Source organism: Embiotoca jacksoni, unplaced genomic scaffold (assembly GCF_022577435.1).
Source record: "Embiotoca jacksoni isolate LCO1_2020_lvr unplaced genomic scaffold, fEmbJac1.0.p SCAF_109, whole genome shotgun sequence".
Lineage (NCBI taxonomy): Eukaryota > Metazoa > Chordata > Actinopteri > Embiotocidae > Embiotoca > Embiotoca jacksoni.
In genome coordinates, this window is record NW_027185240.1 from 218,515 (window position 1) to 245,945 (window position 27,431).

General features: G+C 43.5%; 2 protein-coding genes across 4 annotated transcripts in view; both read left to right on the top strand.

Moving 5' to 3' along the window:
* Positions 1 to 1,693: 1,693 nt before the first annotated feature.
* Positions 1,694 to 15,017, top strand: LOC138215715 (junctional cadherin 5-associated protein). Of its 3 annotated transcripts, none has more exons than XM_069178021.1 (4): positions 1,694 to 1,771; positions 5,222 to 5,656; positions 7,401 to 11,242; positions 12,234 to 13,019. In XM_069178021.1, the coding sequence occupies exons 2-4, from the start codon at positions 5,322 to 5,324 to the stop codon at positions 12,266 to 12,268; spliced, it is 4,212 nt and encodes a 1,403-aa protein (XP_069034122.1). In that variant the 5' UTR covers positions 1,694 to 1,771; positions 5,222 to 5,321; the 3' UTR covers positions 12,269 to 13,019. The 3 variants fall into 3 exon arrangements, with proteins under 3 accessions (XP_069034122.1, XP_069034131.1, XP_069034114.1); XM_069178030.1 differs by having other exon boundaries at positions 12,237 to 13,019; XM_069178013.1 differs by lacking the exon at positions 1,694 to 1,771 and having other exon boundaries at positions 4,929 to 5,656; positions 12,931 to 15,017.
* Positions 15,018 to 19,630: 4,613 nt separating this feature from the next.
* The window catches only part of svilb (supervillin b), a 68,675-nt gene continuing 60,874 nt past the window's right edge, over positions 19,631 to 27,431 (top strand). The window contains exon 1 of the mRNA XM_069178043.1: positions 19,631 to 20,021. The gene's annotated coding sequence lies outside the window, so the exon portion shown is untranslated. The remainder of the gene's footprint in view (positions 20,022 to 27,431) is intronic.

The window sequence follows — 27,431 nt, forward strand, 5'->3', positions numbered from 1 at the left end:
AGGTCATTGTGTTTTAACGGTGTTTTAAAGGTGTGTTCCTCGTGGTTTAAAGGTGTTTTAAAGGTCCTCGTGTTTTAAAGGTGTTTTAAGGGTGTTTTAAAGGTCCTCGTGTTTTAAAGGTGTTTTAAGGGTGTTTTAAAGGTCCTTGTGTTTTAAGGGTGTTTTAAAGGTGCGTTCCTCGTGTTTTAAAGGTGTTCTAAGGGTGTTTTAAAGGTCCTCGTGTTTTAAAGGTGTTTTAAGGGTGTTTTAAAGGTCCTCGTGTTTTAAAGGTGTTTTAAAGGTCCTCGTGTTTTAACGGTGTTTTAAAGGTCCTTGTGTTTTAACGGTGTTTTCAAGGTGTGTTCCTCGTGGTTTAAAGGTGTTTTAAAGGTCCTCGTGTTTTAAAGGTGTTTTAAGGGTGTTTTATGGGTCCTCGTGTTTTAAAGGTGTTTTAAAGGTCCTTGTGTTTTAAGGGTGTTTTAAAGGTCCTTGTGTTTTAACGGTGTTTTAAAGGTGTGTTCCTCATGGTTTAAAGGTGTTTTAAAGGTCCTCGTGTTTTAAAGGTGTTTTAAGGGTGTTTTAAAGGTCCTCGTGTTTTAAAGGTGTTTTAAAGGTCCTCGTGTTTTAAAGGTGTTTTAAGGGTGTTTTAAAGGCCCTCGTGTTTTAAGGGTGTTTTAAAGGTCCTTGTGTTTTAACGGTGTTTTAAAGGTGTGTTCCTCGTGGTTTAAAGGTGTTTTAAAGGTCCTCGTGTTTTAAAGGTGTTTTAAGGGTGTTTTAAAGGTCCTTGTGTTTTAAGGGTGTTTTAAAGGTGCGTTCCTCGTGTTTTAAAGGTGTTCTAAGGGTGTTTTAAAGGTCCTCGTGTTTTAAAGGTGTTTTAAGGGTGTTTTAAAGGTCCTCGTGTTTTAAAGGTGTTTTAAAGGTCCTCGTGTTTTAAGGGTGTTTTAAAGGTCCTTGTGTTTTAACGGTGTTTTAAAGGTGCGTTCCTCGTGGTTTAAAGGTGTTTTAAAGGTCCTCGTGTTTTAACGGTGTTTTAAAGGTGCATTCCTCGTGGTTTAAAGGTGTTTTAAAGGTCCTCGTGTTTTAAAGGTGTTTTAAAGGTGTTTTAAGGGTGTTTTAAAGGTACTTGTGTTTTCAGGGTGTTTTAAAGGTGCGTTCCTCGTGTTTTAATTGGTGTTTTAAAGGTCCTCGTGTCTTAAGGGTGTTTTAAAGGTCCTTGTGTTTTAACGGTGTTTTAAATGTGCGTTCCTCGTGGTTTAAAGGTGTTTTAAAGGTCCTCGTGTTTTAAAGGTGTTTTAAAGGTCCTCGTGTTTTAAAGGTGTTTTAAAGGTCCTTGTGTTTTAACGGTGTTTTAAAGGTCATTGTGTTTTAACGGTGTTTTAAAGGTGCGTTCCTCGTGGTTTAAAGGTGTTTTAAAGGTCCTCGTGTTTTAAGGGTGTTTTAAAAGTGCGTTCCTCATGGTTTAAAGGTGTGCAGCACAGATGGAGGTGCAGCCCTCCCTGCTCCCCCAGTCAGGAGTCATCACTCCAGTCAATATGCAAAACTGAGAGAAAAAAAATGACTGTTGCTATGAAAAAAGGAAAGTTGGGAGAAACAGTTTGGAAGAAACCATTCTGCCTTCCCTGTGCATGAGGAGCCCACCCCACCTCAGCTGTAGTGAGGAGAGCCCAGTCCAGGCAGCCAGCAACCAGCGCGTGTCTGCCTACCAATAGGCATGCTCGGCTCAGGCTCTGTGCAGTGCTCAGTCTCAGCAGCTGAAGCTGGGCGCAGGGGGACTGCGACGGCTTCTTCCCAGGTAGGTGCGCGTCTCTCCGCCGCTACGCCCTTTCTCTTCTGTTGTGGCATCCCTGCTGCATGCTGCTTCCTGCTCTGCCGACGCTGGCTGGTTTCTAGGGAGGGGTTGCTGTGTCTTCTTGTGTGTGTGTGGGGGGCTCACGTAGCCTCCGCGGTAGCGCAGGGCAGCGGGTCTGTGGTAAACACTCAGGCAGCGAGCACGCATCTACAAAACAAAAACCTGCTCGTTAACGGCAACTTTCACACCTAGAAATGTTCGCCCTTCGACAGCGGAGCCGCGCCGCTGCCGCGCCGCGCCGCTGCCGCGCTGCTGCCGCTGCCGCCGATGGCGGGGCTGAGGAGGCTGGGGAGGTGCGCGCCCTCCTCCACTGCGCTGCATCTCTTCGGGAAAATGTGCAGCGGGTTTCAGATTGGGAAACATGACCGCGGGCTGGTTCGGTGTGAGTTGCAGGTGGATGTTTTGAAAGGACTCTGCAGGCGCAGCCGTCCACACTGCAGCGGCTCCAGCAGAGAGGTCACGCTGTATCTGTGATGTATCGATCAGCGCGCTGATATTTTATTGATGGCTGCGTGTTGTGATCCGGCGGCTCATCATTCATTCATGCAGGAGTTGTGAGGAGGTGATGGGGAGGATGGTGCACGCGCTCAACTTCAGCGCGATGAGGCGGCGGTTGGCTGTCACTAGGTAGGATGTAGGTACACTCCCTGAGCTGCTGCTGATGTGTTACAGTGGCCACTACCTGCAGTCAGTCTGAGGCCCTGCCCCCCCCTCCCCCCACGCTCCATAAAACCACGTTTTAAACTGGATTTAAACTCAAAGTCAAAGCAGGAAGTTCTCAGTAGCGGGAAACACTGATTATCAGCTGATCAACCACCTCAGCAGCAACTTCTACACCAGCTGACCTTACAGTGTGTCCTCCTGCTGCTCCCCACCGGCCCATCAGGCATCAGGAGCATGCATGTGCAGATGTGGCTAACGTGCACATCCAGATGTGTTGCTGACAGTCGTTTTGTTGTTGCTATGCAAAACAAAAAAGCTCATGTGCCGTGTTTCTTACTGCAATCATTTGAAGCTGTGACCTTGTCAAAAAAAAAGAGCCACAGTGTGTGTGTGTGTGTGTGTGTGTGTGTCTGTCTGTGTGTGTGTGTGTGTGTGTGTGTGTGTGTGTGTGGTGTGGTGTGGTGTGGTGTGTGTGTGTGTGTGTGTGTGTGTGTGTGTGTGTTGTGATGAAACTACTTTTCCTCCCTGATGGTTCCTGCTGTGTTTCAGGTGATTTCTGCTTCCTGCTGTGTTTCAGTAACAGTTGGAGGACTCAAACATCAGAAGCTCATTTTAATGTTCTTTCTGTCTCTTTAATGAAGCTCTAATCTATTTCCACGTGTTGTCCTTGAGAACGTGCCGCGCACTCACTCTGGACATAAAGTGGAGGTTTTCTGCTGAGGTTTGTGCATCTGGACGGTATTAATTATCTGCAGGCACTTACAGTGAATCCTTCAGAATAAAAGCGGCTCCAGCAGCAGGAGAAACTCCTGCACAGCAGACAAAGTTTGGAGTGACACATGTTAAGGTCACGTTAAGGTCAAGAGGTGAAGAGTTAATTTTAGGAATCTTCTGCACGCACTGATCCTTTAAATATCAGACGCTTTGAATCCCTGATGTTTGTGGAGCGGTTAAATGGATTAATAATCTTAAAGATGACTTTAAATTCAGTTCAGAGCTGCAGGAGTTCATTGTTTCATCAGTAAACGAGGATGAAAGTAACAGCTTCCGTCATCTTAATGCTAAATATTGGTTGGTTTCAGATTTTCATCTTTGTCAGATATGATGGAAAAGTTTTGGTGTTTAATGGCTGCATGAAACAAAAAAATAACCAGATTAATCAATATTATTAAGTGACAGTCTGTTCATGTTAACAGTTTAATATCTGACATAAAGGCTTTTGATGCACTTCATCATCACATCAAAACAAAAACACACGATTATAACTTTAAAATATTTGAAAAGTTAAATTGTATTTTTCTGTCTTAATAAATTCATTATGAATAAAGAGCAGAAAAATACATTTACACACACAATAAAACATTCTATTTTTCTCTACTTGTTGCTGAACATTTGGAGCTACAAACAAACAGCTGATTAACAAATGAATTAATCAACAGAAAATAAATCATTGATTATTATAATGTTGGATTCATTCCTTGAGACATTTTTCAAGTTTCGTGTTTTAAATTTGGAGGATTTTCTACTTTTCTTTTTCTCATTAAACTCAATCTGACGACACTCGGTGGAATAAATCACAATTTACTGACACCAAACAAATTATAGATTAACTAAAACAATGATCATCAGACTAATTGTTAAAAATAATCAAAGTTGCAACGATATAAAATATAAAACAGCTGGTGGTATTCAACGGATTTGAACCATTTTCAGGAAAAACATTTTTTACAGTGAATCTATCAAACAATATAAATTGATCAAATTAAACTAAAAATGAAAATAGTCGAATTTTTTGTTATATTCAGTTTTTTTTCCACCTGAGTTTAATGTTAGTTTCAGTTTTTTGTTGACACTGAAAGGAGGACTAGGAGTTGAAGTATTTTAATTAAATGTAATAAAGGTATCATGTTTTTTTTATCTGCACACCTCTTACACACACACACACACACACACACACACACACACACACACACACACTCATATACACACACAGACACACACACACACACACAGACACACACACACACACACACTCAGTAATTGATTTTCTACTGAATGTTCCTGTTGCTGCGTCTGTCAGCAGGTTGTTTGCAGCCGTGTTAACAGGACGGTAAATATCCTGTCTGACACTCTGACTGGATGCTGAAGATTTTATTATCTTATTTTAATGTAAATTAATCTTCGCAGGTCGTCTGTCAGAGAAAGTTCAGGACATGAAGTCCAGATGTTTCATCTGAGTGTCAGCAGAACGAATGTTGAGACGAGAAGCTGATTCTGGTGTTGAGTTGAAGCACGCTGATTGACAGGAGAGGTCTGCAGGCCGTTGATTGACAGGAGAGGTCTGCAGGCCGTTGATTGACAGGAGAGGTCTGCAGGCCGCTGATTGACAGGAGAGGTCTGCAGGCCGTTGATTGACAGGAGAGGTCTGCAGGCCGTTGATTGACAGGAGAGGTCTGCAGGCCGCTGATTGACAGGAGAGGTCTGCAGGCCGTTGATTGACAGGAGAGGTCTGCAGGCCGTTGATTGACAGGAGAGGTCTGCAGGCCGTTGATTGACGCTGATGAGATGTGTTTGGGTTGAATGAGGGTGTGGCTCATGACTCGTGTTCAGGTGATGTTGAGGTGTTGGATCATCAGGACCAACGTTTGTTTCCTGTCTCCTGCTGTGTTTTAAAGATGGCCACATGCAGAAGTGCTCTGATCGCTCTTCCCTCCGCTGTCCTCTCCTCAGTGATGGCCTCTGCTGAGCAGCCGTGCTCCAGCTTCCACCAGCAGCACTGCGCATAAGGCAGCACACCCACCTTCGCCCTCCCGCCCAGAGAGACCTCACCATGTACAGCGTGGAGGACCTCCTCATTTCGCACGGATACAAACTGCCGAGGAGCGGCGCTCCGTCCGCCACGCCTTACGACAAGCGCCCGGCCGAGTGCCAGCGTGAGCTCGTGGACAACCGGGCCGGCCGGGGGACTCTGAACGGGTACGAGGCGGACCGGGGGGCCACGATCGCAGGCATCGCCGGCATCTACGGCAGCAGGCAGGCGCTGGTGAAGGGTTACCCCGGCACCGACACCGAGGGCGGGGACAGGAGCCAGAGGAGGAAAGAAGTCGGCATCGGTATCCTAGGTGACGCTCAGCCTCTCGGTGATTCTCTCGCCACAGATAGTGGGTGAGTGGTTTTTTTCCCTCTGGTTTTGCTCTCGCCTTCCCCTTTACCTCCCCCTTCTCCCTCTCCCTTCTCCCCCTTTACCTCCCCCTTCTCTCCCTTCTCCCTCTCCCTTCTCCCCTTTTACCTCCCCCTTCTCTCCCTTCTCCCTCTCCCTTCTCCCTCTCCCTTCTCCCCCTTTACCCCCCCCCCTTCTTCAGTATCGCATGCAAAACTGAGTCTGCAGTGCGCAGGGTTTTCTCTCCTCCTCTCTTCCCCTCCTTGCAGAGCTGCAGAACATTGTGGCAGCTGCAGCTGCAGCAGCGCTGACATGTCTTATATTCTGGGATGGGAGGAATTATGAAAGGTGCTGTGAGCTGCTCGCATGCCTGCGGAGAGACACAGCTCCGTCTCCGTGGCGACCACCCGGGCGGCGGCGGCCGGGCGGATGTAAACAGCAGCACTAGACGGCGAGCAAACGGAGGAGGATCGAACATGCCTCTAGACAGGCGCGTAATCACTCCACTGTAAACACCGGCACACTGAATCACGCCCAGCACGTGCTCCGTGATGTAAGCATGTTGCTGGGCAAGTGTGCACAGCGGCTCCCCTCAGCCGTACGGCAGCATACGATGACGACCATCCACTGACTTTGTGCTTAAATGAATGAGTGCAGTCACTGACGGATTCAGAAGGCTGTTTGTTTTTCATTTCTTAGACCGGGACTTCTGTTAGAATTGGATATTTTCATACTTAGATTTGTGTTATTTTATGGAACTGCAGGAGGTTGTTTTACAACATGAACCAGTAAGATCTGATGGTTTCATCTGAATTTCAAACCGCGACTCGTTCTAAGCGACGGTCAGCAGCTTCGATCGTTACGGATGGAACCGACGACCTGCAGATATTCAGACGATCACCGAAATGAACAAAATATAAAGCTCTGCATTTCCTTAAAACTGTAATCATTTAGTGTGCAGCACACGCTGCAGCCACATCCTGAACTGAGGAGGTAAATATGGAACCAGAACTAAAATGATCTGCAGGCAGCATCACGCTGTAGTGGAACCGCTGAACCTGCCAGCAGTCACTCGTCACACAGCTGCCATTTTATATTAGTTTCATCGAGCTTTTTTAAATCATAGGAACGTCTTTGATACGAGATTTTCAGCCTAGCAACAAGCAACAAGCCTTCTTCCTCAGATTTGTGCTGAGCTGCTTGTTGTAAAGCAGATTGATTGTTCATTGTATGTACAGCGTTGTGTTTACTGTATGTCGGTGATGTCGTATTTCCTAAAAGGGTCCAGTTTGATCTTGTTAATTGATGTGATAAACCAACGGGGGGGGGGGGGGGGGGGGGTTCGCTTAGACTTTTCTTTTAAGAGCCTCCGCCGCTGTCCAGATGACCAACATCCAAGATAAGGTCAGCACAATTTAATATGCAGATCATATTGCAGTAGCATCACAATTTCATGGTGTCTTCGAGGGACTCTGGAGCCGCTGACTCCAGCAGTTCTGTCTCGTATGTGCCGGCTTTCCTTGATTAAGTTGTGTTGGAAAGCCGATGCTGCCGATGCCAAAAACACACATGCTCTGGGACACGTCACGTTAATGTCTCGCAATCATCGGATCTCATGAGGGCGCCGTGTCTTTATCTTATCGTCGTAGACACTGAGACGGTTTTGGAAATCTTATCTTGCAATAATAAAAAGTTCGCCGTAGGGGTCAACCCGAGATCTTATTAACACAGAACGTTTTGTCTTTCCAGGTTCTACGATGTTCCCAGTTTGACTTATTCAGAGCCGCTGAGCCACGATGAGAGGGACGTCTCCTACTGGCGGAGGCGAGGCCAGGACTTCAGCATCCTCCTGGACTATGCTGATGGCAGGGAGCTGAGGGCCTCTGCTGGAGCCTGGAGGCCACAGGCCCTGATCACGGCCGAGGAATACAGGGCGGAGAGGCAAGCGCAGCAGCTATGGGAGGACATTTCCTGGTTGAGGGACCCAGACGCGGGCCCCGGTCAGCTGAGGGTGACCGGGGAGAGGAAGTGCCAGAGCCTCGGTACCGAGGAGTGGAGGCCCGCTGTGGGTCTGGGACGGCAGCTGTCGGATGGGGACGGGGAAAGGTGGGCTCAGGAGCATTACCGGCTGAGGACACCGGAGGGGTTCTTCCACCCCAGAACTAAAGCAAAGTCTCAGTCTCTCCCCAGAGTTCTGTCCCCGGATGGAGACAGCAGAGAGCTCATCCCGTCGAGGCCCAGCCTGCCGGACAGACAGAGGATAAGCAGCACCGTCTTCTCTGGGCCCTACAGTAGGTACATCTACAGCGGTGGCAGGGACCGCTGGAGTAGGAACGTCGGGCCGAGCAGCCATGTTGCACTTTTACCAAAGCCCAGGTTCAGCAGACCCTTGAAGCCTCCGTCTTATGAGATTCACCAGCAGACGAGAGGTAGCGCAGAAATGCTCGCTATAGACCAGGGAGCCAAACAAAAAGACAGGTCTCTTTATTATCCGAGGGGAGCGGAGCTGAGACAAGACTATTTCGCACAACACTCTGCCATCGCGGGAATGGTGCCCCCTGGCTACATCCCACCCCCATCTTATAAAAGAGCCCCGCCCCCAAGAGCAGTTTCAATCAACCGCAATGAGGTGGCAAGCTTAAGATGGAGGGCAGAAGCTCTGCAGATGCCCAGCTCAGACCCCGGGAGGTGGTTCTCCAGACATGCGAGCGTTTCGTGGCTGGAACACTATGGAGATCGCGGCGCGTCCTATCGGAAACTGGTCCATTCTGGACACGAAGAGCAACCAGGTCACACCCGACAACTACCCACCGAAGACCCGAGAGTGAAGCAAATCTCAGGAGGGCCGAGCGGAAGTTCTCTCACCGACTCAGACAAGATCCGTAACATCAACAAAGAGATTCCGCCCGCTAAGATTTTAGGACAATCTACTCATGATAGTGCCTTTCCTCCCCAACAGGGACCCGCTCTCAACACCGAAACCCGCAAAACAGCTCCCAACGACAACGACAGCAGTAATCGATGGAGCAACAGGGGAATAAACAAGAAGAGTGACAGTGTAGCTCCCGAACAAAACCGTACTCAATTCTTTCCTTCATCTATTCTGGGTAAACCACCGCCTCCCCCGTGTAAGCCGGCTGACCAGGGTGTCTCTGAAACTGTGACAGAGGTGAAAAAGGTGGAACAAGCTGAACCACCGGAGAAAGACAAATCCAAGAATTTGAAAAAGAGACTTAGCGAAACCATTTTTTGTTTGGTGTCGGTCCCTGTTACTCCGCAGCTCACCGGGACGATCCGCGATCAGAATAATAACAACGAGAAGTCGCCCGACCCGGCAGACAGTCCCAGCGACAACAAAACTGGCCATCTAACGAACCAAAGTCTCCAAAGCACATCTTCAGCTGAAGCTGAGCTGCAAGCACTAACTGGTAGCATAGCGAGCAGCAAAGCAAGCAGTAGAGCAAGCAGCAAAATGTTTAAAAAACTACCCTGCAGACCCCCGAAGATAAATCATTACAAGGAGCTGAAGCTGTCGGGATCCTGGCCTGCAAATCAGTACCGAGACCAGGAGACACAAACGAGCCCAGAGGCCCGGAAACCTGCCGCTGAAAACAAGGAAGCACAACCAGACCCTGCTGCTCCCGGCACCGAGGTCGCTCCTGACAGCAGCGGAGTCGTCGGCACTGCCTTCAGTTTCCCCATAAAGGGAGTGAAGAGCCTGAAACTGTCCAGCAACAGCGCCTTTTCCCTCACCTCCACCTTCTCCAACCAGCTGAACAAGAGCACAGCTCCGCAGCCAGCAGTAACACCCTCAGGAAACGTGGAGGAGACCAAACCAGCAGCAAATAGTGGGCAGGAGGCGTTCGAACCCTTCCTGCTGAAACCGGCCAGCCAGCGACCGTGGGATGCTGTCAAAGAGCTGGAGACCATCAAAAAAGAAGTCCAGGATCAGCAGCAGCAGAGCAGCAAACAGCCCAGCGTGGACAAGTGCATAGAGGACCTCAACGAGGCCTACAAAGACATCTTGGAGCTCGGCACTGCCAGCAATAAAGTCCCAAACGGCTCCGTTCAAATCCCAGAGCGAATCAAAATCCGACTGACGTCAGAACCTCTCAACAAGCCCAGCAGCCTTAGGCGCAGTGCAGTAAGCTGGTCTGTTGACCCAGAATACAGGGAAGTGAAGAGCGCCTTCTCCAGGCCCGCGACAAAGTCGGTAACCTTCAGCAAGCAGCTCCGAGAGGAGCTGCCGGTCCCACCGCGGGAGACGGGCTTCAGAGAATACAGGGTAGTTACGCATCTTTCACGCCGAAGGAGCAACGACGGCAGGACGGTGAAACTGGACCTGCCGGACGAGCCCATCGAGACACCGCTTTGTGACTTCAGTCCGACAACAAACACCGCCGCGGCCGAGGTGCCGTGGGCCGACAGACAGCCCATGCAGGACGCCTCCACCCTCACCAGTCCTCCTGACTACGAGGACATTTGCCAGGCTTTGCGTCAGACCAGAGACCCGGCAGACGGCAGTAAAACCAGACCTAACGACGCAGACCCTCAAAGTCTCGGTGCGGATTCAGAGGAGGATTGTCCTATTTGTAAGAGAGAGCTTGAGAATCAGATGAGACAGGGTCCGTTGCCTCCGCTTCACGAGGAGAACAGCTCGGACAGCTCGGCCAATCAAAGCGGCAGTCCGCCGCAACGCGCCGCGCTGGAGAGTCCGGCAGAAGACACAAAAACAGAGGAGCCGAACGAGTCCGGCGTGGACCGGTCAGCGTCCGACCTGTGTGTGGAAACAAAGGACCGGCAGACGCAGGACGACACGGAGGAGGCTGAAAAAGCAGACGAAGCTCAGGCAGAAAAGTCGGACAGTTGGCGTGCAGGTGATCCCGCTGAGATCGAACCAGCCGACGGAGATACGAAGCATCTCGGCTCTGCATCCACAACAACAGCAACCGATCCGCCAGCAGACCCTCCGGTCACAGAGGACCAGAGTGGACGTGAAGCCGTCGCTAAGGAGGTCGAAAGAGAAAAGAGGGAGGCCATTACAGGAGAAACTCCCGACGGCAGTGCAGCTGAACAGACAGCTGAAGAGAAGAATGACGGACAAGACGGTTCGATGGCCGACGACGAGGAGGAAGAGAAGAAGCCTTCGGCTGTCTCAGAACACAGACCAGGTCTACGGACTCATCTGGGGCGAGACCACCCGGCGTTACCAGAGTTCCCGCCAGACAGACTGCCACTCTCGGTCCTCCCAAACCTGGACCGCAGACTATCTCTTAGCCTGGAGGGGGAGCGGAGGAGCAGAGGCCCCTCCCACCGGATCGAAGCGCTGCAGAACAAGCTGGCGATTTCTCCGGGTCGGGTGGCGGTGGAGCGGCTGGCCCGGATGAGAGAGGTGGATGTCATGTATCGTATGAGGCGCCTGAGCATCAGGAGCACCGACTCCGGGGAAGGGGAGGCGGAGGGCAAGGACGAACAAGCAGAGGAGGTCCTCCCCGGTCCTCCGAGGGACGAGGAGAACAATCAGGAGGTCGCCCAGTCACAGCAGGTCGAGGAGGCGGTGCTGCAGGATGAGGAGGAGTCATCCCTCTCAGGTAAAATCAGAAAAGGGCAACTAACCTCCGGCTTTATGCTTTAAAAATGTCCCCACATCTTAAGACCACCCAGGGTGGTGGGGATCCACCCGACAGCTGGTGGGACCTCGAGCACTCCGATATTCTTAATGAACTCCGGCAGGACATCTCATTAGTTTAGTTTCTGAAATATACACAGAAAACATAGAACATATTTGAGGTATTACAAGTAGTAAACATTAAATAAAGGCATTAATGAAACCTAAACGTGACCTATTAACACTTAGACACCAAACATTAACTGTGACAACAGCTACTGTTACCGTAGCATCACAACAAGCATAGATTCACAGTAATACCGGCTCGCTAGCCAGGTTAGCCACGTTAGGCTAATAATTACTTAACAAACTTGCAATAAATGCACTTAACAGGCTTAAGATTTCACAATAAAAGCATCTTAACATTAAGGTTTTTGTTTGAGTAAAATCAAAAGTAAAAAAAGTATTTCTGTCGTGGTTCTCGGATCAAACAGATTCAGACGTTCACAGTTATTAAAATGCGTTTTCCCGTGTTGCCACAGATTTACTGCAGGCTGCAGCTGCACGTGATGAGATGTAGAAGGATGCGAGGCATCGATGGGGGATCAGAAGGATTTTAGAAATATAATTAGTCATTTTGATCAGAACCGGATGTTTATCTACCGTTTGATTTTCCTCATCAGTCCTACAAACCTAAATTTAAAGGATGAGTCATGGTCATCCATATAAATAAAGGAGCACAAGATAAGTTGTGAAAATAGAAGAAACTGTAAGTTAAGGACGTCACCACTAGATGGTGCCAGAGAGTAACAATGTGGAAGTCTTCTGCCAGGATCAACACTTTATGGAGCCTTATAATTTGTATAATTTTTTATCACATCTCCGGTGTTTTCAGGTGAACCTCGGTGTCTCCTTTAGATGTGTAACAGAGCTAAGATGACTCTTTAGTGAACAAGCGTTTCTCTTCGTCCCAGAAGCCGGTGAGCCGAGCCGAGGGGCGCCGGTGTAGAGACGGTGTCCACCATCTCCATCCGAGGTGTTTCGCTCCAACACTGTGACCCGGCTGCCTACTCCAATGCCTTCATCTCATCTTCACACTGAAATGGCCTTCTTGTCCGACAAGAGCATTGTGTAACACCGTCACCCTCGGCGCTGCGTTGACTACTAAGTGCTGTTCCACTGCCAGAGGGAGGAGCCCTGGAGCTGATGGGGGGGGGGGGGGCAACTTTCACCCCAAATCCCTCCCCAGCCGTCCCAAACCGACTCCCCCCTCGTCCTCCGTGATCTCGTAGGGTTTCTACCAGTTAGTCTTCTCGTAGCGGCTTGTCCTTCCTCTTCTCTCCTCCCTGAGCTTTTGTCATTGGCAGACATTATGCAATCCTGTCGTGCATACCAGAACTCCTGAAGAGTCCGCAGCGACGCCGGACGGATGTGTTTACGGATATGAATGTAGACGTCGGAGGGTTTCTGTCACCGACCGGTTCTGTTGCATTTAAACGACACCAAAACAAACTGCGCATCTGATTGTGGCGAAGCGGCCGTCCGACTGGACTTCACTGTCTCTGGCTAAAAAACTGTTTATGATTTTCAGACGAGAGAAATCAGCCTTTGTGTTTTTTAGAAGTGTAACCGTGTCCTCTCATCGCTTTTGTACAAACCACAAACCCACAGAGCTCTTCGGTGAAGAGCGACTCCTCGCCACATCACATGACACATCCGTGACCTGTCACATGAGGGAGAGCTGCCTTCCTGCACCACGCGTGCAGTTCCTGGTCGGATCAGGTGACCCGTCCCCGATCCGACCCACAGCTCCTGTTTCCAGGTCGCTTCAGGAAGCAATAAAGGCCCCGGTCGAGAGGAAGTGTTGGTCAGCAGCTTCGATGAACTTTACAGATGGTTAAAGGGATTTAAAAAACAAAAAACAAAAGATATGTAGAGCAATATTGTTGTAGAAACAGCTGAGTGTCGTGGAGCTCCGTGGAGGAAGCAGCATGTGATCTTATTACAGGGACGTGGAGGGTGTCGGGGGACGTGGGGGGAGTTTTTCTTCATGCTATATATCTACGCTCACACATCTGTACCGCAAAGAGACGACATTTCACCGAATATTTATTTTTCTTATCATCGAATTGTTAATCCGTTTGCATAATGTACAAAATAAAGTATATTTTAAATATTTTAAGAGAAATTTTGTATTTAACCATGACATTTTATTTGTCCACACCTCTATGGAGCTGAGAGCATCACGTGTGTACAGTAGTCATCATTTTATAGTGCTTTAAACATCCGTCAGAGGGGTTTCAGACGGCGTTTCATGGAAACCTCCAGTTCTGGTTTGATTGTGCTTTTTGTGATATTTGATATCCGTCCGTCCGTCCAGCTTGTAGCTCCGCCCACACGTCTGTCTTTGTACGTCTTCCAGCTCGGATCATGTATCGTTCTGTTGTTGGCTCCTCGAGAAACATGTTTGGAAAGAAAAATTGGGATTTTCTTTCTTTCTTTCTTTCTTTCTTTCTTTCTTTCTTTCTTTCTTTCTTTCTTTCCTTCCTTCCTTCCTTCCTTCCTTCCTTCATCCCATGGCCTTTTCATTCTGTCTAAACTCTTCTGCCCAACGGATACGATGCAGTTTTAGGCTGAAAACCACATTTCTGAAAGGAATTTAGGATTTAAAAAAAAAAATTATACTTCAAAACCTAAATAGTGATTTAAATGTTTTTCTTGTGAATTAAATGAGTTTTCAGTTATGTGGTTTTTCCACAGCAGGCATAACGTATCGACAATAGATCAATCCACCGCTGTCCAATCACTCGTCAGCTGTCACTCAATCGTTATGTAGCATTTTACAGTTGTAGCATTTTATCAACTCAGACCTTCGTCTTGGTATTTCAAACATTTCTGGAAGGATCATGTCGCCTTATTACGTGTGCATTACATTTTACTCCAGGAAATGCCAAATATGAAAGTACTAAGCACTGTTTCATACCTTCGGTTCTTGCAGACGACTTCCTGTTGGGCCGCAGAGGTCCAGTAGCACCGCGGAGAGTTTCTGCTCTTCGTGCTTTCTCTGCAGGAACAGTGAATCAAAACTGTGAACTCCAAATGATACAAAAAGCTAAATTATAAACAAGTACAGGCTGAGATTGAGAGTTTGAAGACGAGCCCGTAGTCGGCATCGCAGCGAGGATGAGCTGGCGCCGACGCATCTCATGTTCAGTTGATTTGGAGGACCGGAGGGGCGTGGCCTCGGTCTGCTGTGTAAACTGCCCCAACATGTTTAAATAGCTCTTTCAGTGCAGACGCCCCAATAATTGGCATGTCAGGAACACTCGAACAGAGTCGTTTGACTTTTTGTACTGCAGGTTACGTGCAACATGAAGTAATTATGCACACTTGTAATATTTTCTATTTTCATATGAGATTTAAGTGCTTTTTGTACTCACTGACATCTTTTTTTCCTCCTTGCATGAAATGCAAGAGAGGAGGAAAAAAAATGTTTTTCATAAAGTATATTTGCATTTGGTACTCCGATAGTAAAACCAGTGGGCAAAACATTGTTTCATATTTTAATTTACAAAACTATGCCAAGTATTTAAAAGCTATTTTTAGAGTAAATCAAAAGAGAACTCATTCATTTGTTTCCTTTACGACATACCTTTATCTTTGTATCTATAAATATGAGCATAATCCATAGTCATATGATTGTGCTACTGTTGTATGATACTGCAGTCTGATTCATAAATAAACTCTTTGCATGAAAATTGTCTGTTGTTAATTTCTGTTTCACTGAGAAAATAATATCTTGGTTGTTTTTTGGTAAAATATTTCAGTTTTTTTGTCTAAATTGTACTTTAATATCTAACAAACACAAACTTTTAATTTAAATTTTTTGTGATTAAACCTTTTTTTTCTTACTTTTCAATTCACAGTGGATTTACAAATGTTTTTTTTTTCTTTTTAATTTGTATTTAATTTTTGATGAAGACAAATTTAGACAGTAAGTTCAGCACAAACGGCATCATAACTGTGACGTCACATTTACAGATATTTATTTAATATTAATTAATATAATATTCATCTAGTACACCTGTGTACTCGTGTTTCAGTCACTGAGCTCCACTTGCTGGATCGAAGACAATACTGGACCTGAACCTTGTAAAAAATATATATATATATATTATGACGTCATATCCATATAAGGGATTTATTTATTGATAACTGGGACGTGTGATCACTTAACAACTATTTAAATCTGCTTTTCACAGAACAGAACAATTTAACAATATAGAAAACATTTAACATTTTCTAATTCGCCAGGATCACCGATCAGCAGCACGTGCAGATACCTGTGAACACCTGACATACGTCAACACTCCCGTTTTCCCGGGTTATTTTAATGACGTCTCCCGGTGCTGTCCGGTTCCGTTGTTTGTCCCGGTGTGTCCGCGGCACTGTACCGGGCTCGCTCACCGCTGATGAAGGTTTCTGTCGTCAGGAAACGGTTCTCACCTGCGGAGGCTGGATGTATTACGCATGCGCACTAGAGACTTCCGCCAGCCGGGCCGGCTAACATCCAGGTTAGCCTTATGCTAACTTGTGCAGCGACTCTTCAATACTTTATTGGCCCGAAATGATCAAACTGTCGAAGTGAAACAATGTGAGAGAGTTACAGACGCCTTTTATTTAATCTATTCAACATTTATCCAACATTTTACAACCCCAACACTCCTAACCTGCAGGAGAGCACCAACCAAACCACTTGACTTCCGGGTTAGCCTTATGCTAACTTGAATGAGGATCAAAAAGATTGAATCGCGTGAGATTGGATCCTTCTGATAGTCTTTTATTTACTTAATTTACTGTTTTACTGCAGCGACAGAGTGGATTATGTGAGAGCACGTGCGGACAGGTTGGTGTAATTCCTCTTACTGGCACCAGGGGGAGTCCCAACATGGCCGCGTGCCACCGTTGGTAAGCTTTAAAACCTGAATAATTATCAACCAGTTTCACCTGTCTGTTCACATATGAGTGGAAAGTTGTTGTTAAACCGTCCGAGCTGATAATATCCTGCAGCTTCATCACCGAGCTGAAGGTCCAACTTCTCCTCAGTTAAACAACTCGATATATAACTGTTGGAAATCATCTTGAAATAGTCACAACTGTTCTCATAATAGGCAGGAAAGACCTGACAGAGAAGCACTGGAACACACTATAACTTCATGGTATTATACGTTATAGTATCTTGATAGTATTACACTTTATAGTATCTTTATAGTATTATACTTTATGGTATCTTTAAAGTATTATACTTTATAGTATCTATATAGTATTATACTTTATAGTATATTTATCGTATTATACTTTATAGTATTATACTTTATAGTATCTATATAGTATTATACTTTATAGTATATTTATCGTATTATACTTTATAGTATTATACTTTATAGTATCTTTATAGTATTATACTTTATATTATCTTTATAGTATTATACTTTATAGTATCTTTATAGTATTATACTTTATATTATCTTTATAGTATTATACTTTATAGTATCTTTATAGTATTATACTTTATAGTATCTTTATAGTATTATACGTTATAGTATATTTATAGTATTATACTTGATAGAATCTTTATAGTATTATACTTTATAGTATCTTTATATTATTATACTTTATAGTATATTTATCGTATTATACTTTATAGTATCTTTATATTATTATACTTTATAGTATATTTATCGTATTATACTTTATAGTATCTTTATGGTATTGTACTTTATAGTATCTTTATAGTATTATACTTTGTAGTATCTTTATAGTATTATACTTTATGGTATCTTTATAGTATTACATTTTATAGTATCTTTATAGTATTATACTTTATAGTATATTTATCGTATTATACTTTATAGTATTATACTTTATATTATCTTTATAGTATTATACTTTATAGTATCTTGATAGTATTACACTTTATAGTATCTTTATAGTATTATACTTTATAGTATCTTTATAGTATTATACGTTATAGTATATTTATGGTATTGTACTTTATAGTATCTTTATAGTATTATACTTTGTAGTATCTTTATAGTATTATACTTTATAGTATATTTATAGTATTATACTTTATAGTATCTTTATAGTATTATACTTTATAGTATATTTATAGTATTATACTTTATAGAATCTTTATAGTATTATACTTTATAGTATCTTTATCGTATTATACTTTATAGTATATTTATCGTATTATACTTTATAGTATCTTTATAGTATTATACTTTATAGTATCTTTATATTATTATACTTTATAGTATATTTATCGTATTATACTTTATAGTATCTTTATAGTATTATACTTTATAGTATCTTTATAGCATTATACGTTATAGTATATTTATATTATTATACTTTATAGTATCTTTATAGTATTATACTTTATAGTATATTTATCGTATTATACTTTATAGTATATTTATCGTATTATACTTTATAGTATATTTATCGTATTATACTTTATAGTATTATACTTTATAGTATCTTTATATTATTATACTTTATAGTATATTTATCGTATTATACTTTATAGTATCTTTATGGTATTGTACTTTATAGTATCTTTATAGTATTATACTTTGTAGTATCTTTATAGTATTATACTTTATAGTATATTTATAGTATTATACTTTATAGAATCTTTATAGTATTATACTTTATAGAATCTTTATAGTATTATACTTTATAGTATCTTTATCGTATTATACTTTATAGTATATTTATAGTATTATACTTTATAGTATCTTTATAGTATTATACTTTATAGTATATTTATAGTATTATACTTTATAGAATCTTTATAGTATTATACTTTATAGTATCTTTATCGTATTATACTTTATAGTATATTTATCGTATTATACTTTATAGTATCTTTATAGTATTATACTTTATAGTATCTTTATATTATTATACTTTATAGTATATTTATCGTATTATACTTTATAGTATCTTTATAGTATTATACTTTATAGTATCTTTATAGCATTATACGTTATAGTATATTTATATTATTATACTTTATAGTATCTTTATAGTATTATACTTTATAGTATATTTATCGTATTATACTTTATAGTATATTTATCGTATTATACTTTATAGTATCTTTATAGTATTATACTTTATAGTATCTTTATAGCATTATACGTTATAGTATATTTATATTATTATACTTTATAGTATCTTTATAGTATTATACTTTATAGTATATTTATCGTATTATACTTTATAGTATATTTATCGTATTATACTTTATAGTATCTTTATAGTACTAGTTCATGCACTCGTGACACAATACACTTGTTTTGTTCTCGGACTGTGTTTTAGTGAGTGGAAATATTGAATAACATCACTGACATTAACTCATATTTGTTTGTCTTTTTCGTGGTGTATAAATAACTCCTGTCCTGCTGTTACAACGTTTCACCACCAGATGGAGACAAATAAGAAATAAACGGAGAGGAACTAAAATTCTGAACCGACCTTCTGTTTTTGCAGAGGACCTGAGAGCACCAACACTTTATAACCATCTGATCACATAAATAAATATCAGACACATCCACCTGTAAACTGCTGATGTTTACAGCGACCTCACAGTTATTCTGACCTCCTACAAGAACAGTTGACTGTAGGAATGTTTCACTTGCTGTTGAAAGATATTCGTCGTTTGACCTTCTTTTTAATCTCGTTCCCACTTTTGTAGATGAAAATGTTTGATGAGTATTTACCCTCTGATGTGCATCTGTGTTTGTGCAGGTGAAGAACTCGACATGACTGGAGAGGACGACTTCCTGGTGAGTCCTCTGACCACGAGCACGACTCTTTAAATGTGATTTACTGCAGGTGGATCTGATGAAACGCTTGTCAGTGGAGGACTTCAGGGGTCCCTGCTCCCTGTGGGGGACTTCAGGGGTCCTTCGTCTCAGTGGAAGACTTCAGGGGTCCCTCACTTTCCACCTTCCCTCATGGTCTAGTGGTTAGGATTTGGCGCTCTCACTGCCGCGGCCTGGGTTTGATTCCTGGTCAGGGAACATGTTTTAAACAATTTCCCCTTTTGGGATCAATAAAGTATATCTATCTATTAGGGGCCCCTCCTCCCCGTGGAGAGCTTTAGGGGTTCCTTCTCTCAGGACCCCCTTCAGTCTGGACCACGCTGCAGTGAAGCAGCTGATTCGATTCCCCGGCGCTCGCAACCCGTCGCCGCTGCCTGTCTATTTATGGCAGATGCCGCTCCATGGCGGCCGCTCTCTTCAGCCCATACATGGTTGCTGTGAGATGAAGTTACCACACTGAGTTTGGCCGTCACTCCGAGGCTTGTGGGAGCAGCGCTGTGTCGCCTGTTCCCGTCAGACGGGACCTGCTCGACAGGAACGCTTGTTTAAAGATCCACCGACTGTGATTCCTCTTCATCCCTCCTCTCCCTCAGCATCTCTCCTTCATCCCTCCTCTCCCTCAGCGTCTCTCCTTCATCCCTCCTCTCCCCTCTGACTCGGGGAAACCACCGGACTGTATTTGTGGGCTGCTGATGCTGAGGTTGGCCATGGTTCATGTCTGAGGATCTTCTGTCTGGGTTTTACCTGCTCACACCTGCACACCTCAGGTCTGGATCAGGAACGAGGTGTTCTCCGGTCAGGATGGATGGACTTCACCTGTGAAGCCTGTCGTTCTGCTGCTCACGGTCGGATCTGAAGAGAGCTGTGAGTATGACTTTTTTTGTGATGTATGAGGTCAGCAGGAAGCAGATAAACTAACAGTTTAGTATTTATTTAGGTTTGTGACAGAAGTCTTTCATATAAAATATGTTGAGTGTTAGTTAGGTTCAGCTGGTTTTATTCATAAGGTGTTTGTCCTGCATCAGTCGGAGCAGCCGTTGGGTTTTAAAGTTCAAGTTCCTTTAAATGGGAATGTTTTGTTGTTCGTGGACAAACTGAACAGAAGTAGAAGAAACTTTGTCTCCTGGATGTTTTAATGAAGTCTCTTTGGACTGAAAGCAGCTGAGTCTCCTTCTTGTCGTTGTTTCGTGCTCACGTCTCAAGTCACCACATAACCACATGGTGTTAGCATTCCAAGCTGAGTGTGTGTGTGTGTGTGTGTGTGTGTGTGTGTGTGTGTGTGTGTGTGTGTGTGTGTGTGGTGATCTGCACCTGCTGCAACCCTCAATGAACAGACAGATTTACTGTCCTCTCCTCAGTCACTGGACTGACTGGCACAAACCTCTCAGAGCTGTCGACAACAACCGTTTACTAGTTGGAACACAGAATACACACAAGTACACACAAGTACACAAGATCTGATGTCTTCTTGCTTTTATAAGCTTTTATACACAGAAGTTTCTGGTCAGTTTCATGTCTGGAAATAAGTGCAATTCGTCATCTGAGTTGTTCAGTGACTGTAGTTGCTGTTAGTTACAGTGTTAGCGACTGTATTTGCAGTTAGTTACAGTGTTAGCGACTGTAGTTGCTGTTAGTTACAGTGTTAGCGACTGTAGTTGCTGTTAGTTGGAGTGTTAGTGACTGTAGTTGCTGTTAGTTGGAGTGTTAGCGACTGTAGTTCCTGTTAGTTGGAGTGTTAGTGACTGTAGTTGCAGTTAGTTGGAGTGTTAGTGACTGTAGTTGCTGTTAGTTGGAGTGTTAGTGACTGTAGTTGCTGTTAGTTGCAGTGTTAGTGACTGTAGTTGCTGTTAGTTACAGAGTTAGCGACTGTAGTTGCAGTCAGTTGGAGTGTTAGTGACTGTAGTTGCTGTTAGTTACAGTGTTAGCGACTGTAGTTGCTGTTAGTTGCAGTGTTAGTGACTGTAGTTCCTGTTAGTTGGAGTGTTAGCGACTGTAGTTCCTGTTAGTTGGAGTGTTAGTGACTGTAGTTGCTGTTAGTTACAGTGTTAGTGACTGTAGTTCCTGTTAGTTGGAGTGTTAACGACTGTAGTTGCAGTTAGTTGGAGTGTTAGTGACTGTAGTTGCTGTTAGTTCGAGTGTTAGCGACTGTAGTTGCTGTTAGTTGCAGTGTTAGTGACTGTAGTTGCTGTTAGTTACAGAGTTAGCGACTGTAGTTGCAGTCAGTTGGAGTGTTAGTGACTGTAGTTGCTGTTAGTTACCGTGTTAGCGACTGTAGTTGCTGTTAGTTGCAGTGTTAGTGACTGTAGTTGCTGTTAGTTGGAGTGTTAGCGACTGTAGTTGCTGTTAGTTGCAGTGTTAGTGACTGTAGTTGCTGTTAGTTACAGAGTTAGCGACTGTAGTTGCTGTTAGTTGCAGTGTTAGTGACTGTAGTTGCTGTTAGTTGGAGTGTTAGCGACTGTAGTTGCTGTTAGTTGCAGTGTTAGTGACTGTAGTTGCTGTTAGTTACAGAGTTAGTGACTGTAGTTGCTGTTAGTTGGAGTGTTAGCGACTGTAGTTGCTGTTAGTTGCAGTGTTAGTGACTGTAGTTGCTGTTAGTTACAGAGTTAGCGACTGTAGTTGCAGTTAGTTGGAGTGTTAGTGACTGTAGTTGCTGTAAGTTACAGTGTTAGTGACTGTAGTTGCTGTTAGTTGGAGTCTTAGTGACTGTAGTTGCTGTTAGTTACAGTGTTAGTGACTGTAGTTGCTGTTAGTTGGAGTGTTAGCGACTGTAGTTGCTGTTAGTTACAGTGTTAGCGACTGTAGTTGCTGTTAGTTGGAGTGTTAGTGACTGTAGTTGCTGTTAGTTGGAGTGTTAGCGACTGTAGTTCCTGTTAGTTGGAGTGTTAGTGACTGTAGTTGCAGTTAGTTGGAGTGTTAGTGACTGTAGTTGCTGTTAGTTGGAGTGTTAGTGACTGTAGTTGCTGTTAGTTGCAGTGTTAGTGACTGTAGTTGCTGTTAGTTACAGAGTTAGCGACTGTAGTTGCAGTCAGTTGGAGTGTTAGTGACTGTAGTTGCTGTTAGTTACAGTGTTAGCGACTGTAGTTGCTGTTAGTTGCAGTGTTAGTGACTGTAGTTCCTGTTAGTTGGAGTGTTAGCGACTGTAGTTCCTGTTAGTTGGAGTGTTAGTGACTGTAGTTGCTGTTAGTTACAGTGTTAGTGACTGTAGTTCCTGTTAGTTGGAGTGTTAACGACTGTAGTTGCAGTTAGTTGGAGTGTTAGTGACTGTAGTTGCTGTTAGTTCGAGTGTTAGCGACTGTAGTTGCTGTTAGTTGCAGTGTTAGTGACTGTAGTTGCTGTTAGTTACAGAGTTAGCGACTGTAGTTGCAGTCAGTTGGAGTGTTAGTGACTGTAGTTGCTGTTAGTTACCGTGTTAGCGACTGTAGTTGCTGTTAGTTGCAGTGTTAGTGACTGTAGTTGCTGTTAGTTGGAGTGTTAGCGACTGTAGTTGCTGTTAGTTGCAGTGTTAGTGACTGTAGTTGCTGTTAGTTACAGAGTTAGCGACTGTAGTTGCTGTTAGTTGCAGTGTTAGTGACTGTAGTTGCTGTTAGTTGGAGTGTTAGCGACTGTAGTTGCTGTTAGTTGCAGTGTTAGTGACTGTAGTTGCTGTTAGTTACAGAGTTAGTGACTGTAGTTGCTGTTAGTTGGAGTGTTAGCGACTGTAGTTGCTGTTAGTTGCAGTGTTAGTGACTGTAGTTGCTGTTAGTTACAGAGTTAGCGACTGTAGTTGCAGTTAGTTGGAGTGTTAGTGACTGTAGTTGCTGTAAGTTACAGTGTTAGTGACTGTAGTTGCTGTTAGTTGGAGTCTTAGTGACTGTAGTTGCTGTTAGTTACAGTGTTAGTGACTGTAGTTGCTGTTAGTTGGAGTGTTAGTGACTGTAGTTGCTGTTAGTTACAGTGTTAGTGACTGCAGTTGCAGTTAGCTGCAGCTTTAGCGACTGTAGTTGCAGTTAGTTACAGTGTTAGCGACTGTAGTTGCTGTTAGTTGCAGTGTTAGTGACTGTAGTTGCTGTTAGTTACAGTGTTAGCGACTGTAGTTGCTGTTAGTTACAGTGTTAGCGACTGTAGTTGCTGTTAGTTGGAGTGTTAGTGACTGTAGTTGCTGTTAGTTGGAGTGTTAGCGACTGTAGTTCCTGTTAGTTGGAGTGTTAGTGACTGTAGTTGCAGTTAGTTGGAGTGTTAGTGACTGTAGTTGCTGTTAGTTGGAGTGTTAGTGACTGTAGTTGCTGTTAGTTGCAGTGTTAGTGACTGTAGTTGCTGTTAGTTACAGAGTTAGCGACTGTAGTTGCAGTCAGTTGGAGTGTTAGTGACTGTAGTTGCTGTTAGTTACAGTGTTAGCGACTGTAGTTGCTGTTAGTTGCAGTGTTAGTGACTGTAGTTCCTGTTAGTTGGAGTGTTAGCGACTGTAGTTCCTGTTAGTTGGAGTGTTAGTGACTGTAGTTGCTGTTAGTTACAGTGTTAGTGACTGTAGTTCCTGTTAGTTGGAGTGTTAACGACTGTAGTTGCAGTTAGTTGGAGTGTTAGTGACTGTAGTTGCTGTTAGTTCGAGTGTTAGCGACTGTAGTTGCTGTTAGTTGCAGTGTTAGTGACTGTAGTTGCTGTTAGTTACAGAGTTAGCGACTGTAGTTGCAGTCAGTTGGAGTGTTAGTGACTGTAGTTGCTGTTAGTTACCGTGTTAGCGACTGTAGTTGCTGTTAGTTGCAGTGTTAGTGACTGTAGTTGCTGTTAGTTGGAGTGTTAGCGACTGTAGTTGCTGTTAGTTGCAGTGTTAGTGACTGTAGTTGCTGTTAGTTACAGAGTTAGCGACTGTAGTTGCTGTTAGTTGCAGTGTTAGTGACTGTAGTTGCTGTTAGTTGGAGTGTTAGCGACTGTAGTTGCTGTTAGTTGCAGTGTTAGTGACTGTAGTTGCTGTTAGTTACAGAGTTAGTGACTGTAGTTGCTGTTAGTTGGAGTGTTAGCGACTGTAGTTGCTGTTAGTTGCAGTGTTAGTGACTGTAGTTGCTGTTAGTTACAGAGTTAGCGACTGTAGTTGCAGTTAGTTGGAGTGTTAGTGACTGTAGTTGCTGTAAGTTACAGTGTTAGTGACTGTAGTTGCTGTTAGTTGGAGTCTTAGTGACTGTAGTTGCTGTTAGTTACAGTGTTAGTGACTGTAGTTGCTGTTAGTTGGAGTGTTAGTGACTGTAGTTGCTGTTAGTTACAGTGTTAGTGACTGCAGTTGCAGTTAGCTGCAGCTTTAGCGACTGTAGTTGCAGTTAGTTACAGTGTTAGCGACTGTAGTTGCTGTTAGTTGCAGTGTTAGTGACTGTAGTTGCTGTTAGTTGGAGTCTTAGTGACTGTAGTTGCTGTAAGTTACAGTGCTAGTGACTGTAGTTGCTGTTAGTTACAGTGTTAGTGACTGTAGTTGCTGTTAGTTGGAGTGTTAGCGACTGTAGTTCCTGTTAGTTACAGTGTTAGTGACTGTAGTTGCTGTTAGTTGGAGTGTTAGCGACTGTAGTTCCTGTTAGTTACAGTGTTAGTGACTGTAGTTGCTGTTAGTTGTTGTGTTAGCGACTGTAGTTCCTGTTAGTGACTGTAGTTGCTGTTAGTTACAGTGTTAGTGACTGTAGTTGCAGCTAGCTGCAGCTTTAGCGACTGTAGTTGCTGTTAGTTACAGTGTTAGCGACTGTAGTTGCAGTTAGTTACAGTGTTAGTGACTGTAGTTGCTGTTAGTTACAGTGTTAGTGACTGTAGTTGCTGTTAGTTACAGTGTTAGCGACTGTAGTTGCTGTTAGTTGGAGTGTTAATGACTGCAGTTGCTGTTAGTTACAGTGTTAGTGACTGTAGTTGCTGTTGGTTGGAGGGTTAGTGACTGTAGTTGCTGTTAGTTACAGTGTTAGCGACTGTAGTTGCTGTTAGTTACAGTGTTAGAGACTGTAGTTGCTGTTAGTTACAGTGTTAGAGACTGTAGTTGCTGTTAGTTGGAGTGTTAGCGACTGTAGTTGCTGTTAGTTGGAGTGTTAGCGACTGTAGTTGGTGTTAGTTGGAGTGTTAATGACTGTAGTTGCTGTTAGTTGGAGTGTTAGTGACTGTAGTTGCTGTTAGTTACAATGTTAGTGACTGTAGTTCCTGTTAGTTGGAGTGTTAGCGACTGTAGTTGCTGTTAGTTACAATGTTAGCGACTGTAGTTGCTGTTAGTTACAATGTTAGTGACTGTAGTTCCTGTTAGTTGGAGTGTTAGCGACTGTAGTTCCTGTTAGTTGGAGTGTTAGCGACTGTAGTTGCTGTTAGTTGGAGTGTTAGCGACTGTAGTTGCAGTTAGTTACAGTGTTAGCGACTGTAGTTGCTGTTAGTCTGAGTGTTAGCGACTGTAGTTGCTGTTAGTTACAATGTTAGTGACTGTAGTTGCTGTTAGTTGGAGTGTTAGCGACTGTAGTTGCTGTTAGTTGGAGTGTTAGTGACTGTAGTTGGTGTTAGTTGGAGTGTTAATGACTGTAGTTGCTGTTAGTTGGAGTGTTAGCGACTGTAGTTGCTGTTAGTTGGAGTATTAGCGACTGTAGTTGCTGTTAGTTGCAGTGTTAATGACTGTAGTTGCTGTTAGTTACAGTGTTAGTGACTGTAGTTGCTGTTAGTTGGAGTGTTAGCGACTGTAGTTGCTGTTAGTTGGAGTGTTAGTGACTGTAGTTGCTGTTAGTTGGAGTGTTAGCGACTGTAGTTGCTGTTAGTTGGAGTGTTAGCGACTGTAGTTGCAGTTAGTTACAGTGTTAGCAACTGTAGTTGCTGTTAGTTACAGTGTTAGTGACTGTAGTTGCTGTTAGTTACAGTGTTAGTGACTGTAGTTGCTGTTAGTTGAGTGTTAGTGACTGTAGTTCCTGTTAGTTACAGTGTTAGTGACTGTAGTTGCTGTTAGTTACAGTGTTAGTGACTGTAGTTGCTGTTAGTTACAGTGTTAGCGACTGTAGTTGCTGTTAGTTACAGTGTTAGTGACTGTAGTTGCTGTTAGTTGAGTGTTAGTGACTGTAGTTCCTGTTAGTTACAGTGTTAGCGACTGTAGTTCCTGTTAGTTACAGTGTTAGTGACTGTAGTTGCTGTTAGTTGGAGTGTTAGCGACTGTAGTTGCTGTTAGTTGGAGTGTTAGCGACTGTAGTTGCAGTTAGTTACAGTGTTAGCGACTGTAGTTGCTGTTAGTTACAGTGTTAGTGACTGTAGTTGCTGTTAGTTGGAGTGTTAGTGACTGTAGTTGCTGTTAGTTACAGTGTTAGTGACTGTAGTTCCTGTTAGTTGGAGTGTTAGTGACTGTAGTTGCTATTAGTTACAGTGTTAGTGACTGTAGTTGCTGTTATTTGGAGTGTTAGTGACTGTAGTTGCTGTTAGTTACAGTGTTAGTGACTGTAGTTGCTGTTATTTGGAGTGTTAGTGACTGTAGTTGCTGTTAGTTACAGTGTTAGTGACTGTAGTTGCTGTTAGTTACAGTGTTAGTGACTGTAGTTGCAGTTAGCTGCAGCTTTAGCGACTGTAGTTCCTGTTAGTTGCAGTGTTAGTGACTGTAGTTGCTGTTAGTTACAGTGTTAGTGACTGTAGTTGCTGTTAGTTGGAGTGTTAGCGACTGTAGTTGCTGTTAGTTACAGTATTAGTGACTGTAGTTGCTGTTAGTTGAGTGTTTGTGACTGTAGTTCCTGTTAGTTACAGTGTTAGTGACTGTAGTTGCTGTTAGTTGGAGTGTTAGTGACTGTAGTTGCTATTAGTTACAGTGTTAGTGACTGTAGTTGCTGTTAGTTGGAGTGTTAGTGACTGTAGTTGCTGTTAGTTACAATGTTAGTGACTGTAGTTGCTGTTATTTGGAGTGTTAGTGACTGTAGTTGCTGTTAGTTACAGTGTTAGTGACTGTAGTTGCTGTTAGTTACAGTGTTAGTGACTGTAGTTGCAGTTAGCTGCAGCTTTAGCGACTGTAGTTGCTGTTAGTTGGAGTGTTAGCGACTGTAGTTCCTGTTAGTTGGAGTGTTAGCGACTGTAGTTGCAGTTAGTTACAGTGTTAGTGACTGTAGTTGCTGTTAGTTACAGTGTTAGTGACTGTAGTTGCTGTTAGTTGGAGTGTTAGCGACTGTAGTTGCTGTTAGTTACAGTGTTAGTGACTGTAGTTGCTGTTAGTTGAGTGTTTGTGACTGTAGTTCCTGTTAGTTACAGTGTTAGTGACTGTAGTTGCTGTTAGTTGGAGTGTTAGCGACTGTAGTTGCTGTTAGTTACAGTGTTAGTGACTGTAGT